The sequence below is a fragment of the Antedon bifida genome, chromosome 1 (genome assembly GCF_963402885.1).
Source record: "Antedon bifida chromosome 1, ecAntBifi1.1, whole genome shotgun sequence".
In the NCBI taxonomy this organism is placed as follows: Eukaryota; Metazoa; Echinodermata; class Crinoidea; order Comatulida; family Antedonidae; genus Antedon; species Antedon bifida.
In genome coordinates this window covers 26206711-26223174 of record NC_136226.1, presented here as the reverse complement: position 1 = coordinate 26223174, position 16464 = coordinate 26206711, and the positions used below count along the sequence as shown (strand labels likewise).

Below are 16464 nucleotides of genomic sequence, written 5' to 3'. Positions count from 1 at the left end.
CTTAATTGTACATAAGTATTTAGCTTACTCGTACCCATTATTTGGTTTCTCGTAACTATTTTTTTGTTTACTCGTGCCCATTGGCTTACTTACCGATTTGGATATTTATTTGAATAAAACAGTTAAGTTGATTTCGACCAGGATAGCCCCCAAAAAAACCAATTACCTAGGTTTATTTTCGTTGGGGTCCTATAGTATTGTATATTGTGATTTTAAATTATTTTATTCTATATATTTACCGGTTTTCTCTTTTGTTCGCTAAGTATTCTTTAACCAGTTTTCTAAATATCCCAACACTCATGGTGGTTTTTATGTCGTTTGGTAATTTGTTCCAGTCATTAATGGCTGTAGCATAAAAATTTCCATCGATAGCTTTAGATGCTTTTGGCGGAATGAAGTTGAATTCACTTTGTCGTGTACCATGGCTATGTTGGTCACACACCTTATTCATTTAAATACGAGAGAGCGGAATTATTTAAAAGCTTATGCACTGTATTTAACTTTATTTGAGTTACTCTGTCTTCGACATTTAATAATCCTAGTTTATTCAAATCTTTCTGTCCAATATGAGTTCTTGGTCCTTCACTTAAAATATATCTAACCATATTATTTTGCATGACTTGTAACTTATTTCCACATTTCTTTGTAGTGGCAGAATACCATGATGAACATGCATAATCGAAATTATATTGAATAAGTGCATAGCTTAAACATTTTTCTTGCATTTTCATTTTAAAAAGAAGCTTGTCGGTAAAGAAATCGTTGCCTTGTCGTAATCTTTTTAACGACTGCATTGACGATTTTTTCGCCCGACAAGGATTGATCTAATGGTATACCAATGTAGTTTATGGAAGAGGATTCTTTTATTGACACACCATTGCAGTGAATTGAGAAATCAGTGGCCTCCTTTCTGATGTGACCCATACGATCCCAAAGGTTGTTATGCTTTTCTTCTTTTTTTATGCCACTATCGATTGATTGGTGTATTGCTCTTTAACTGGAAACATTGATAATTTGGTAGAAAATATTCTGGTCTTTTTTTTTATACCACAGAAGAAGGAGTGTTAATTGTTGTTACACCTTATTTCCTGTTAGAAACACTGAATGGCAAACCCTCGTGAACTTTGTAAATGCTATAACAATGTTCTAGTTTATTATATTATATTATAGGAACATATAATTGAAGAGAATTAGCGTCATAAATTTTAAATATATTTAGAATGGAAATAAGCACGAGGAACGAGAGCAAAACGGACCACCAGATATAATTCTTTTATCGATACGTTTATTAAGCTGGATGCTAGGACATGAATCAATAGATTAAATCAGGTGGCAAAGTATTTTTTCCATGCTTGTCCAAAGTCAATGTGCAGAAGGGGGAGAAAGGGGGGGCGGGGGGTAGAAAAATCAATCAGATTTATCGGAAATAGCGTATGCGACGCATGGTGAGAAGGGTTTGGGAGCAAACACGACACGTGATTTGTTGTTTGTACGTACGCGTCGTGACGTTTGCTCCCAAACCCCTCCTATTACGCATTGTGCAATGACGTTCCTCGCGAAATTAAGCTATTTGCGATACAATATATATATATATAACCTTATGTCATATATTAAATATATATTTAACCATATTTCAGATATGTAATGATCAGAGTGAAAGAGTAAATCACATTATTTTAAATCATAGAGGTGTATAGGTCCAACTAAAATGAGACACGCACGCAGTCTGTATATTTTTTAATTTATTTTTCAACAATGAGTGAACACACAACAAAAGCATAAACCTTTATAATTTACGATATGTTCACGTTATACCTTCCGATACGAATCTATTAGTGACAGTGATAACATGAAAAAATATACATTTAGACTTGTATCTCATTGACTTGCGATAGTCGGTTAATATATATCTAGTGACAGCTGCAGACTCTGTTTTCAATTGGTGAATATTATTGAACGCATACTTCGAGAAGTTAACACTAAAATAATACCATAATATTATAGACGAATACTAATTATTAAGTGCCTTGTATCGGTAGTTCACTCATGTGAAGTGAATGTTATGATGTATTGCTATTGACAGCAACCATTAACACATGTAAATGTACCAGGACAATCAACTTCTGAATTGCAGGTGTCACAATCCGGTGTTGCTAAACATAAACATTATTAAGACGTTATCAATGATATATCATGGAATTATAATAGACGGGTGTGGAGTAAAGGTGTGTTAAACCATTATCGCCAATATATGAAATCACTCACGTAAAATATAACACACAAATACTGTAGTACGTTACAAATATAATTATTTGTAATTATTAAAATTATTATGTCACAGACGATATATGAAAAAAGACAGGGAAAGAGAGTGAGATAAATCTAATAAATAAAAGGAGAAATTAAACAATTCTGTATTAAAGGTTTTGTAATGAGCTCGATTCAGTCTGTCAAGGTAAATATGAACATTACAATCAAGAATGTCCTCATAATAATTGGATACTACCCATAATAATTGGATACTACCCGTCGTTCTTACCTTTATCTCCAGATGATTCTTCGAAGTCTATAAAAAAATAAAGCACATACAATTTTACATTACTTTTACTGTAACATATTTCGTATACATTTTCATAGTATAGAGTTCTGCGGTGCTGACGTCACGACGGTAGGTGGCGCTGCGTGGTTGCTAGCCAACCAAAAAATGCGTTCAACCTGCCTGAGTGATCTGACACTCAGGTCACCAATGGTTTGGAATAGGCTTATTGAAGTAGTCATTTTAAAACTTAATAATTTTCAATAAAAACAAACTAAACTTTCAAAAGATCACTAAATATTTGTTTTTAATAATCTATTTATAACTACAGTTTAAGTTTTAAAAAATCAAGCTAAGATACTTAATTTGATAGAAATGAAGATATATACAGTTTATCAACATAGTAGCGTTGAACGCATTTTTTGGTTGGCTAGCAACCATGCAGCACCCTCTATCGTTGTGACGTCACACCGCATATATAGGCCTAAACAAGTTTGTTTTTGCACCGCAAACTATAGCCATTACATCGGACCGGTTTTTTTTATTCTAGCTACCCGACAAAACTTCTGTATATTAATAGCAACAGGTCCACGTGCGCATATTTTCCGTACTCGTGAAATTGCACCCAGTACCCATTACCGACTGCGTTTTGAATAGGTTTCTCAATTGTATGATATCAGTATTTTTAGTCACGTGCAACGCGACTCTACAGTACACTATGTCGGTCGGTTGGTCAGTCGGTCGGTAATGGCAAGAAATCGATGTGGTTATATTTTTACGGTGCGCAATAAAAAATTACGCGGTCTACGCACGATTTAACGAAATCACGTTTGTAATCATAAATTCACAAGCATGAATCACAATTAAATAAAATTTGGTACTCATAAATTTCAGGTCATATTTCATCATATGGCAATACAATTACGTGCGTAGCGCATATAATGCATGCGTACGCGCGCTTAAAATTGTCAAAATTTATTTTCGATGAAATTACAGTACGTTTCAGGCAATTTTAAGCGTTTAAAAAATTACCATGAGTGCGCAGTTTTTTCCACGCGCATTGCGCGTTAAACCTTAATATGCAGTCTTTTTCTTTTTTTAAGCGGCGGATCGAGCTACTCGAGGAAGAAGATGCAATCCGTGTCGAACAATTTAGTACGGAAGCGCTTCTCAGCATTGAATAACAAAATACCTCCCGTGGACTATGTAGTTTACAATCCTCGCATCATGCAATAATTGATTTAAACTTGGCCTAGCAATAAAGCGTGACGGGAGAATATATTTCTGTACGGAATATAAATATCTGCTAAACGCAGGATTTACTTTTATTTAAAGAATTTAATGGCAACAGATTATAAAAAGTTTTATATGAATTTAGAATTTTCATACAGTCATTCAGTAATGTATTACTGTACTCATTACTGATTATTACTATTAATGTATAATATCTGATTTCCTGGCTTTACTGTACCTTCTCCGAATCCGAAAACTGTAAAAAAAAAAAGAAAAAGAAAGTTAAATTATTTTGATTGTAAACTATTTCTCATCTTTGTTCGTCTTCTAAATTGACGTTTCAGAAACATTTATGTATAGGCTTTTTTGTATTATATTACATATTTTATGTAAATACGAGAATGTAATTTTTCAAAATGGCAACACGTAGGCTAACTAGCTGATGATCCAAAAATGTTAAATGTTATAATATTACACCTCTATGCAATATCTGTATAATACATGATGTACACAAATGCTTTAAACCGCGATATGGACACTATGATGAACACTAAAAACGTTAAAAAAATACCAATAGCTATAGATAGGGCCGTGTTTCCGCAGCCAAATATTAACCTATAATTAACCAATACAAATTAACTGATAATTAACCGATATAATCAACCGATAATTAACATTCTTGTGAAAAAACGAGGTTTAACCGATTCCGCTCGAGAAAAATTAACTGATAATTATTTCATTCAAATCAGATAATTATTATCGGATAAATATGTTAACCTTTGACCTGAAGGAGAAATTGTTGCGTTGTGATTGGTCACTTGGTTATTCAGTAATGTTTGATCATGTGCACTTTTTTTAATTAATATCTGATTGGTTAAAAAATTAGCCAATCACTTTGTTATGGCTGGGGAGAAACACGGCCTAAGACTAGTGGCAAATCTGACAACGTACTCGTGTCGATATCCGCATCTACATGAATTAGGACCATAGCGGCAACAAGGAGAACAGCAATTGTAATCTTCATGTTTCTAAAATAAACAAAACAAAGTATTATTTGTGTATGAACAAGAAAATAATATCAAATAACGATGAACAGTAACTACTGTACAGTCGAGTGGGTATAAATTAATAATAAACCGTCGAGGGCGCTGATTTTCTAATGTAACCGTTTACAAATTAACTATGTATTTAGAGCTCCACAAAAATGTGTAAACCCAAACAAAGTGTGTATAAAAATGAACAATATTATACTAGAACAAAAAGAAAATGTTACGTTTTTAGGTGTCATGATCAATGAAAACCTCTGCTGGAGGCAACATATTAAAAAAGTAGCCAGGGCTACTGGAATACTAGTGAAAGTTAGAGATTTTTTTCCATCTCATATTTTAACCAACTTATATAACACCTTAATATTACCCCATCTCCAATATGGCAATCTGATATGAAACACATGGAAGCTCCAGAAAAGAGCTGCCAGAATAATAACTCATTCAAACATGAGAGTGCCGTCTGAACCTCTGTTAAAAAAAATACTTAATATTCACGACATCCATAAACTATTATTATAGGCTTCATGGATAATGTTAGGCGTGGTGTGTTACCACAATATGTTCTAAACATTTTTAGTAAGCATGAAAAAAATTATCACAAACTTAGACTCAAATATGCAATGAATGTACCTTTCTCAAGACCTAAACTTTGGAATTATTCCTGTAATAAAATTCCAAACATGGTGTATAAGCATGGCAAAAGTTTAAAAAGGTCCATTAAAAAAATATCTTTTATTAATGTATACCTCAGATGGTAACCTAATTAATTAAGATACTGTAGTATTTTTTTCTTTTTTATATAATGTACGTAACGGCTAATTAAGGTGTTGTATTATTATTTGTATAATGTAAAGAGGGACTACAGTGACAGGCCCATTGGGCCTTTTGTAGTCTCTCGACTATATATATTATATGCCATTGTTTTTATGATATAATATTTTTGGTCAATAAATGTTTCTTGAATTGAATTGAGGTTTGATTGAGACAAGTTTATTACTTCTAACCCATATCCTAAGGGGAAAATATTATGTTAAAATGTATGTTAAATAAAATATGTACTAAAAAAAAGTCAATCAGATTACGCCATGATTAGTAGAAGCCTAAGAGAAGTAATATCGTCCGTTATAAACGGGCCTTAAGAAAATGGTATACTTACCGTGTGTTCTTGACAAAGACGAGCCAACGAATTAAGTGGAATGAAGCTTAGTTTGTTTAGGAAACAGTATTTAATTGTATGTATATTTCAGAAAGGAAGAGGTTTTTTTTATTATAGGCCTACACACCTAATTTCTGAAAACAATTTGCCAAGCCTTTATGTAGCTGTACTTTTGAAATGTCATCATAGTTTCTGAAATACTGTAACCTTTGCCATCAAATTATAGCCTACGTATTATAATAACATGAAGAAAATGATGCGAAGCTTGTGATAAGTCAAAAATATTCAAATTTCGAACAAAAACGGATACTTAAGATCATAGGGAGTTTTCGCACGAGCACGTAAACGTTAACTTTAACGGATGACGTCAACATTCTACTCATTTGCATATTAGCGTAGTTCAGTCTTTTTTTATTTCACTTAATTAAAAACATAAATTGAAATTGAAAAGTTTTCTTAATCATATTGCAATCATATTGTTTTCCGTAATGCTTGCACACGCGCAGATCAATTTGTTTTGAGATTGTACGTTGCATTTTGGAAATAGCGTTAAAGTTAACGTTTACGTGCTTTTTTTGTAATTGTAATATTTATTGCCATCCATATAAAAAAGCAGACAGATCAAACAATTTGTACAACAATAATACAAGAAAAATAAGTTACAATATGTGGAATAGCAGAGGATAACCCTTTAAGCTCAAGAGCTTGTTTCAGAAGGGGTCCTCAAACATAAAAACAAATTATATTAACGTAAAAAATCAAATATAAAGTATGATAATTATAATTTAGATATTATACAGATATTTTATAAGTAAAAGGTTTTAGAAAAAATATAAATTTGTAAATTAGGTTTTGTTTATAAAACGACATTTCATAGAAAAATATTTTAAATATGTACAATTTATATTCAATTAATTTCAAATGCTTGTAACTCGTAACTCCTTATTTGATAACACAACTAATCGTCTAAAGTAAACGGCTTCCACCTGTAATCAATTTCGAATCAATGGAAATTCAAAAAGGATTCTCGAATTTTGACCACAGGGTAGAAAAGTTATAGACGGAGGACACCATGATGCATAACTTTATCAGAATCAGAAAAGACTGAACGTGCTATAGAATCATTTACTAGAACATTCTATAGAACTTGTACCATGTAATAGCACAATTATTGAACGACACGTGATACAAACTTAATCCATTACACTGTAAGGATACACGTCACTGTCAGGTGTGTTATAACTGGTCATGTAACACATAAGATGATGGTAACTTAATGTACGCCAATAGTCGGCTAAATGTTTACACACACACATGTTTGAATTGTGTTCGCCTATCTCACAATTAAACATAATGGTGTATGTAGATGATGACGTATTATGTTGATTGTTATTAGTAATTAGACTGTTCCTTTGAAATTAATGATCCACTGTGGTTTGTTGAGCATTTTCTAATGCCAATATTAAATCATGTAAGTCGTGTATATTTTGCAGAAGGAAGTCATTAGAAAAAAAAATAAACACACCTAATTTCCGAATAATATTAATGATTGCCGGCCAAGCCTTTATTACTTTTTTACATAGTTCTTTGGTAATCGTTATCATCACATAATATTGCGTATAGTCCAATGGACCATGTAAAACAGATACTGTACTTTCTACTAGATTAGATATTTAATCAGAAAGCTAACAAAATATATTATGGTAAAGATTTCAGAGATTGTAAGAACGATAGTGGAAAAATAATAGAACCATGTAATTTTAAACATATTAATTAAAGGATGTAAATGATTAGTGCAATACTGTAGGTGGTATCTAGCTATGTTAGTGCGACCGAAACTCGCTACTGGAAGTGGAGCCTGCACACATTACTCGGTTACCCGCAGAGCGCGATTGGTAGAAAATATACCCAACTTCAAATGATCATAACATTCTTTTAACAAAAGAAATAAATATATTTAAATTTAACATAATATTTACAAAAATATGTATTTACAAATTTGGAAACGAGTTTAGGTTGATATTAAAACAGACGTTTTTCTACACAGGATTTGTTTGTTTTCATTGTCAATACAAGGCCTAAACAAGAATCGTTATAAATCTTTTTAATTTTTATTATTTTCTTTAGTATTCTTAGTAACATCGAATTTCTCAAATACTAGCGTTGTACTAAATATTGTTTAGTAATATCGTGTATGAAGTGAAAATATATTCTATAGGCCTAGTCTATTTTCATAAAAATGACAAAAAATGTCGACTTTAAAAAATACGTTTGAGGTAACATACGCAGATCACATTGTGTGATTCTGCGCATACTAAAAAATAATTGTCGAAATTTGTCCGATTTTCGAATAAATCCCTGTACTATAGTACAGAGATTTTTTTTCGAAAAATGGCCAAAATACGAACTTTACAAAATTAAATTATTATGCAATAATATTGCAATATATGCGTATATATTGCATTATCATAATCTTATAGACGCATAGTAAGCAGTTTTGTCAAAAAATAAAGGGGTCACGATTTGGGCATTTTTTGAACAGGGATTTTTTACAAAAAGGCCCAAAATACGCACTTTTCAAAATTCAATAATTATTATGCAATAATATTGCTATATATGCGTATAAATTGAGTGGGGTTGGTGAGCATCATGCCAAAATACGCAAATCTGCTTTGCCAAAATACGTAAATTGAGGGCGCAAATTAAGATTTGCGTATTTTGGCAAAGAATAGCGCCCTCAATTTGCGTATTTTGGCAAAGCATAGCGCCCTCAATTTACGTATTTTGGCATGATTTGCATATTTTGGCAAATCAGATTTGCGTATTTTGGCATGATTTGTGTATTTAGGCAAAGCATAGCGCCCTCAATTTGCGTATTTTGGCATGATTTGTGTATTTTGGCAAAGCAGATTTGCGTATTTTGGCATGATTTGTGTATTTTGGCAAAGCATAGCGCCCTCAATTTGCGTATTTTGGCATGATTTGCTTATTTTGGCAAAGCAGATTTGTGTATTTTGGCAAAGCAGATTTGCGTATTTTGGCATGATTTGGGTATTTTGGCAAAGCAGATTTGCGTATTTTGGCAAAGCAGATTTGCGTATTTTGGCATGATTTATGTATTTTGGCAAAGCAGATTTGCGTATTTTTGGCAAAGCAGATTGGCGTATTTTGGCATGATTTGTGTATTTTGGCAAAGCATAGCGCCCTCAATTTGCGTATTTTGGCAAAGCAGATTTGCGTATTTTGGCATGATTTGTGTATTTTGGCAAAGCAGATTTGCGTATTATGGCATGATTTGCGTATTTTGGCAAAGCATAGCACCCTCAATTTGCGTATTTTGGCATGATTTGCGTATTTTGGCAAAGCATAGCGCCCTCAATTTGCGTATTTTGGCATGATTTGCGTATTTTGGCAAAGCATAGCGCCCTCAATTTGCGTATTTTGGCATGATTTGCGTATTTTGGCAAAGCATAGCGCCCTCAATTTGCGTATTTTGGCAAAATTCTTGCGTATTTTGGCAGGGTACTCACCAACCCTAATGTATATATTGCATTATAATCATCCTATAGACGCATAGTAAGCAATTTTGTCAAAAAATAAAGGGGTCAAAATTTGGGCATTTTTTGAAAAAATCCCTGTACTAATAGTACTAAGATTTTTTTCCAAAAAGGGCCAAAATACTCACTTTTCAAAAATTCAATTATTATGCAATAATATTGCTATAAGTGCGTATATATTGCATTACCGTCATCTTATAGACGCATAGTAAGCTGTTTTATCAAAAATTAAAAGGGTCAAAATTTGGGAAATTTGGGGAAAATCCCTGTTCTATAGTAGGACTACAGCGACAGGCCCATTGGGCCTTTTGTAGTCTCTCGACTATATATATTATATGCCATTGTTATGATATAATATTTTTGGTCAATAAATGTTTCTTGAATTGAATTGAATTGAGGTCCGATTGAGACAAGTGTATTACTTCTAAACCATATCCTAAGGGAAAAATATTATGTTAAAATGTATGTTAAATAAAATATGTACTAAAAAAAAAGTCAATCAGATTACGCCATGATTAGTTGAAGCCTAAGAGAAGTAATATCGTCCGTTATAAACGGGCCTTAAGAAAATGGTGATACTTACCATGTGTTCTTGACAAAGACGAGCCAACGAATTCAGTGGAATGAAGCTTAGTTTGTTTAGGGAACAGTATTTAATTGTATGTATATTTCAGAAAAGAAGAGGTTTTTCTTATTATAGGCCTACACACCTAATTTCCGAAAACAATATGCCAAGCCTTTATGTAGCTGTACTTTTGAAATGTCGATCATCATAGTTTCTGAACTACTGTAACCTTTGCCATCAAATTATATATAACATGAAGAAAATGATGAAAATGATGCGTAGGCCCTACTAATAGTACTGGGATTTTTTTCCAAAAAAGGCCAAAATACTTACTTTTCAAAATTCAATTATTATGCAATAATATTTCTATAGGCCTATATGCGTATATATTGCATTATAATCCTCCTATAGACGCATAGTAAGCAGTTTTGTAAAAAAATAAAAAGGTAAACATTTGGGCATTTTTGGAAAAAATCCCTGTACTATTAGAGTACAGGGATTTTTTCCAAAAAGGGTCAAAATACGCACTTTTCAAAATTCAATTATTATGCAATAATATTGCTATAAATGCGTATATATTGCATTACCATCATCTTATAGACGCATAGTAAGCAGTTTTATCAAAAAATAAAAGTGTCAAAATTTAGGCATTTTTGTAAAAAATCCCTGTACTATAGTACAGGGATTTATCCCAAAAAGGACCAAAATACGCACTTTTCAAAATTCAATTATTATGCAATAATATTGCTATATAGGCCTATGCGTATATATTGCATTATAATCATCCTATAGACGCATAGTAAGCAGTTTTGTCAAAAAATAAAAGGGTCAAAATTTGGGAATTTTTTGAAAAAATCCCTGTACTATAATAGTACATATATTTTTTTCAAAAAATGGCCAAAATAACTAATAAATGTATCGAGTTAACATGCGCAGAACAAATTATAAGATTCTGAGCATGCCGAAATTTGGCAGATATTTCGTAAAAATCACTGTACTATTATAGTACAGGAATTTTTTTTGAAAAAATGACCAAAATATCGACTTTTCAAAATATGCTTGAGGTAACATGCTCAGAACACATTGTGTGATTCTGCTCATGCCAAAAAATAATGGTCGAAATTTTGACGATTTTCAGACAAAAACCTTTTGAAAAATTTATCAAAATATCGACTTTGGAAAATACGTTTGAAGTAACATGCGCAGAACGCATTGTGTAATTCTGCGCATGCCAACAAATAATAGTCAAAATTAGGCCAATTATCGGAAAAATCCCTATACTATAGTACATGGAGTTTTTTAGAAGAAATAATCAAAATATCGACTTTTAAAAGTACGTTTGAGGTAAAATGCGCAGATCACATTGTGTGATTCTGCGTTATCATCTTATGTTATCAGAGTTCACAATTTTACTTATTTATCACATATGTTTTATACAATTGTCTTTACTGACCTATAAAACAGAAAATAGATAAAACATTCTTATTTATACGTAATCTATTATTTCATATGTTATATATAATAATATAATTCTTCTGAATTGATAAGTGGCCTAGTTACCTTGTGTAATACATCATTATACAGTTAACATAAGAATAATTATACTACCTACGTTACTCTAATAACGAGCTTCTTATTTGTTTATAGGTCGTCACAAAACCATTAAAGTTAAATTATAGAATGTAAATAATACATGTTTATATCTTTTCCTACTTAATAATAAGAGCAAAAATACATTATAGTTGTACAAAATGTCAAGTAAAAGTAGAAAATATCTTTAAATTACAACTGTATTGTATTAATATTGTTCTGCTGAAAAAGCATAATTAACACACTACACATGTTAGCTATTCACTTTCACCAAGAATTTGGTCTAAAAAATATGTTTACACCGTAATGTTAAATATTTATGATAATGCTTCTTCAAAGTTTTAATGTTTTTGTTTTGGAGACAATACATCTTTAAATTCTGTCGGCGCACTTACAAATAAAACAGACATGACACCACCTAGAAATGGTTCGCTACAATTCCCACTTTTTAAAATATTGGTGGTTCCACAAAGGTTTATAAGGTCATCAAAACGGACTCCATTAGCCTAATTTGGGCCCATTCGGGCTTAGTTATTTACCCAGGTAATGCATACCTCTCAATTCGGGAGGTTTATGAAACTATAGATGGCGCTATAATACATCAAACCATAGAGGGCGCTATAAAAAACCTAAATATACTGGCATCTATAATAGTAAACATGAGTATAGAGAGGAATGCCATAGGCGGTTATTAAACATCGATGGATTGATTATGAACATGTTACGGAGCGATATTAATGGGATTATCCAATATATGGCTCGAAATATCGGGAAATTCCTATTATCGGTAGGTTATGTAATGGCTCCTACCTGCCAAAAGCGGTAAATGTAAAACTAAGATTCCGGGCTAAATAACTAAATACCGACGTTAAAAATCTTACAGTATCGCTTCTTACAGCAATCTTCATGTGGGCTGTTGATATTTAGCGGGTTACTTTAATATTAGGAGTTAGATACTATGGTATGGGCATGTTGATGTAAGCAGACGCGATACTGCTAATGCCTAACCATGGACCACTAGGAGGCCTACATTTATAGGTCCATGGTTTAACTTTGCTATACTTGATACCGTACGAGAAATGACTGCGTTGTCTGCCCTCCTAAGTATTTGTTTTTGATATGAGTTTAATTACCTTTAAACAGTCGATGCGTTATGTTTTTATTTAGCGCCCTCTATAATGTTAGTGTTTGGCGGTGATAAGATTTTTCCAGTATAATATTTTTTACGCTTTCTAAAGATTGGTTCCCACTAGTCTTACAACGTTGTGAGAACCAAGCTTTGAAGTCACCTGAAATCGAAATACCTTTACAAAATATTGTATGCGAAGATCTTTATGCATTACACATTTATATGTACTGCTGTTTAATATGTTTATAGGTAATGTTTATGAAAATTGTAACATTGTTTGGATTTCTCCTAAAAATAAATGTCAAAGATATATTCTCCCGAAAACAAAGATGAATAAAATCAAACTTTGTAGTTTGTAGAATTATTCAAGTTTGCCAAAAAAATAAACCAAGATTACTTCGCTTATAAAAAGAAAATAAATAAACAGTAAAATTCAACCAATACCCCATTGACTTCGATTGACTTTTTTCCTTTTAAATACGTTTTATGAGATAGGAAAATATCTTTTTACAACCAAAGTTTGTCATGTGAATGGCCCATTCACAAACAATTGGTTTAATTAATTTGTCTGGGGTACAATAATATCTTTAAAGACACTATCGCTGTAATTGTTGACGTTTAAAAAAACAATACATATACTGGTATATTATCATTTAAAAAAAATTAAACGAGGTCACTCTTTGTCTTAAGATACCTTCTATAGTTAATTATGATTTTTTTTTTAAATATAAAAAACAATGACACAACAAAATCGTACCCTGACTCAATGCCTAGCCGGCGTTGTCTCGTTGCTGAACTAATTTTCTTTCTTTTTTTGGAAGAATCAGTTAATATATATCGGGAAACTCCCGGTATTCTTGCCAACACTCTGACAGTTCTTCCATTTTTTTCCTTTACAATTGCTTCTATCGTGCCAAAGTCACAGAAGCAAAACCAGCATTACTATCAATCCGTGCGTGTTGCATGCTAGTATGTTTTATAACTTATACAGAATTTCACATTTTACTCATTTGAAGACGAAAACATTATTGCAATAGGTCCATAGTATTTATTTTAAAATAGTTTGTGACCTTAAATTAGATCGAAACAAGGCCAACAGCCATAAGTCGCGTGCTAAAATGCATAGTGATACCGGACCGACAGACAGACCGACAGACCGACCGACCGACGCGTCCACGCGACTAAAAAATGTAGGGATAGTGTATTTAACTTACAGTTTCAGTATATACACTGTCTAGGTACCTTCGAGTTCAAAATGACTATAATTAGTATTGCATTATTGACAGAAATGATACAAAATATTGTTCAGAGTTTTTAAGATGAAATTTATTTCTGATTTTCGATGATTTGCAAAAGGCGGGTAACATTATATTGAATGTGAGTGCTCTTCAAATATATGTATTGCTTTCTTTACGACATTAAATGCATTTTTTATAGGCCTAAATGTTTGAGAATTTTTTCTCCGTAGCATCGAGGCTAATTTAATTTGTTCTATCTCAGAAAAAAGGAATCAATATTAGTTTTTATTATAACTCACAGTCTTTACTTCGTGGCAAAAAAAAAAAACAAACACAAAATACCGCCAAAATGGTAAGCACTTTTGATGTTTGCACATATTAAACATTAGGCCTAGATATTTAATACTGGAGATCATAATACATGCATATAAATTGTTAGTAAATTTCATTTACATTTTTGAAAGTTGCGCCTGCGCCATTCAAAATGTTTGTAAGAAAAATACTATATTATAGTTGAAAACACGCCAAGTATTCGCAAACCAAACATAGACAAAAACGTGGAGATGAATGTAATCAACAAAGCTCATAAAATCTATCTAAATTAGATCGTATGACCAAGGAAATACCGCCAAAATCTTAAACTATTTATACGTAACGACAAAACATTAAAATGAAACGAAAATTAAAATATTATTTTCTTTTGGATGGTCCAAAGGGAATAAAACCGTAAAACTTACGTTTTTACTCTAGCTTTCGCTGGTTTATGGACACAGCTTAATCATGAGTGAATCTATGTAACTTGGAATTTTTACCATGACATCTCGTAGTTGGTATAGCGCCATCTATGGAACGTTCAGGTTTACCTAAATGGGTATGTCGGGGCCTCCTCTTTAGCAAGTTGTTATACAGTTTTAGTAGTCTTAATACCCGTGCAATATGAAGTCACATAAATTTTACACCACAAAACAAATTCAGAAATCTTTTAGTTCACCCTAAAGACAAAATAAAAAATGACAAATCTGGTGTGTATATATATACCAAGTAAATTGCAACAAACGTTTGTATAGGAGATACAACGAGAACCTTATCCACAAGAATAAAAGAACACAAAGCAGATGTCACTTCACATTGCACAGGTATTCTAACAGAAATTCAGCCTCAGAAATTGTTCATAACTCAGCCATCACCGATCACATGACTACTCACACTCATTTACCAAATTGGAACGTAAACATTTTTCATGGAAAGATAGAAAAATAAAAGAATCCATAAAAATAAGAAAACATGGTAATACTATGAACAGAGACGACGGCGGATTAGAACTAGCAAACCTGTATAATAACTTACTAAATAGGAGGCCCCGACAATCCCATTTGGGTAAACCATAACGTTCCATAGATGGCGCTATACCAACTACGAGATCTCATAGTCACATAGACTCCCTCATGATTATGCTGTCGTTGAACCAGCGAAAGCTAGAGTAAAAACGTAAGTTTTACGGTTTTATTCCATTTGGATAATCCAAAAGAAAATAATATTTGAATACTATACAGAGATCCAGATGAACCTTTTTACTAATGAAACAAAAGCATCGTATATATGCATACTGACTGTTAATTCATGTCACTGTTCGAGAATGTTATGGGATCAATAGTATTCCCTTGAAAAAACTCACACAGTCTTTACATCGTCTGGCAAAAAACAAGTAACCGCCAGAAAATACAATAAAAATACAATGAAAAGTAATCGTAGGTAGGCTTACCATGCTGACTTAATTTGCTCGAGAATCTTTATATTTTGTAACTAATAGCATAATAGATTCCTCTTTAAATCGCTCAGTTTCTATCAAAACTAGATCGTCTGCCCGTGGAGGGAATACACATACTCCATGGTCTGGCACGACAAGGTAGGCAAAAGAACAGTTCCAGACTTTCTGATACAGTTCTCAGGCTCAGGCATAATAGCAATCTTTCTTTCAATCAATGTTTATTTTGATAGATTTATCATTTTCCTATAAAAATTGCGTCGTCTGACCAAAGAAAATACCGCCAAATAGTAATGACCTATTTTTACCGCAAAACATGAAAATGAAAAATTATTGTAAATACTACCATACTGGTTGTTAAAATCTGGTTGGATGTTATTTTCAAAGTTCCAGCATCTTTATTACATAGTTCTTTATAACAGCACGTCGTACAATCAAAATCGTTCTCCTTTTGCTGGCACTTTGCATTTGTAGATTGCGCCATCTTCTCTTCACAAGACGGTCGAAGAATACAACTTTTTACTATCTTTTTAACTTTGTACGTACCACCTACAATTTATAAAAGTAACATTATACGGATTGGCAAATTACATACATAGAATATACATTTCAAAAACATATAAAATTGCTTCAGATTTTTAAATCC

The 16464-nt window shown here is 32.3% G+C and overlaps 1 protein-coding gene and 1 long non-coding RNA gene across 4 annotated transcripts in view; both read right to left on the bottom strand.

Annotated features, from left to right (window-relative positions):
• Positions 1 to 1727: 1727 nt before the first annotated feature.
• On the bottom strand, positions 1728 to 10267 carry LOC144852390 (uncharacterized). Of its 2 annotated transcripts, XR_013614291.1 has the most exons (6): positions 10142 to 10196; positions 5975 to 6004; positions 4721 to 4797; positions 4008 to 4025; positions 2540 to 2566; positions 1728 to 2153 (listed from the first exon to the last, which is right to left on the bottom strand). It is a non-coding gene; the product is annotated as an uncharacterized LOC144852390 (long non-coding RNA). The 2 variants fall into 2 exon arrangements; XR_013614295.1 differs by lacking the exon at positions 5975 to 6004 and having other exon boundaries at positions 10115 to 10267.
• Positions 10268 to 11425: 1158 nt separating this feature from the next.
• Positions 11426 to 16464, bottom strand: part of LOC144846708 (uncharacterized) — a 38207-nt gene continuing 33168 nt past the window's right edge. For both annotated transcript variants that reach the window (XM_078703568.1, XM_078703567.1), the window contains exon 3: positions 11426 to 16367. In XM_078703568.1, coding sequence (XP_078559694.1) covers positions 16123 to 16367 — 245 coding nt within the window. In that variant the 3' untranslated portion in view covers positions 11426 to 16122. The remainder of the gene's footprint in view (positions 16368 to 16464) is intronic.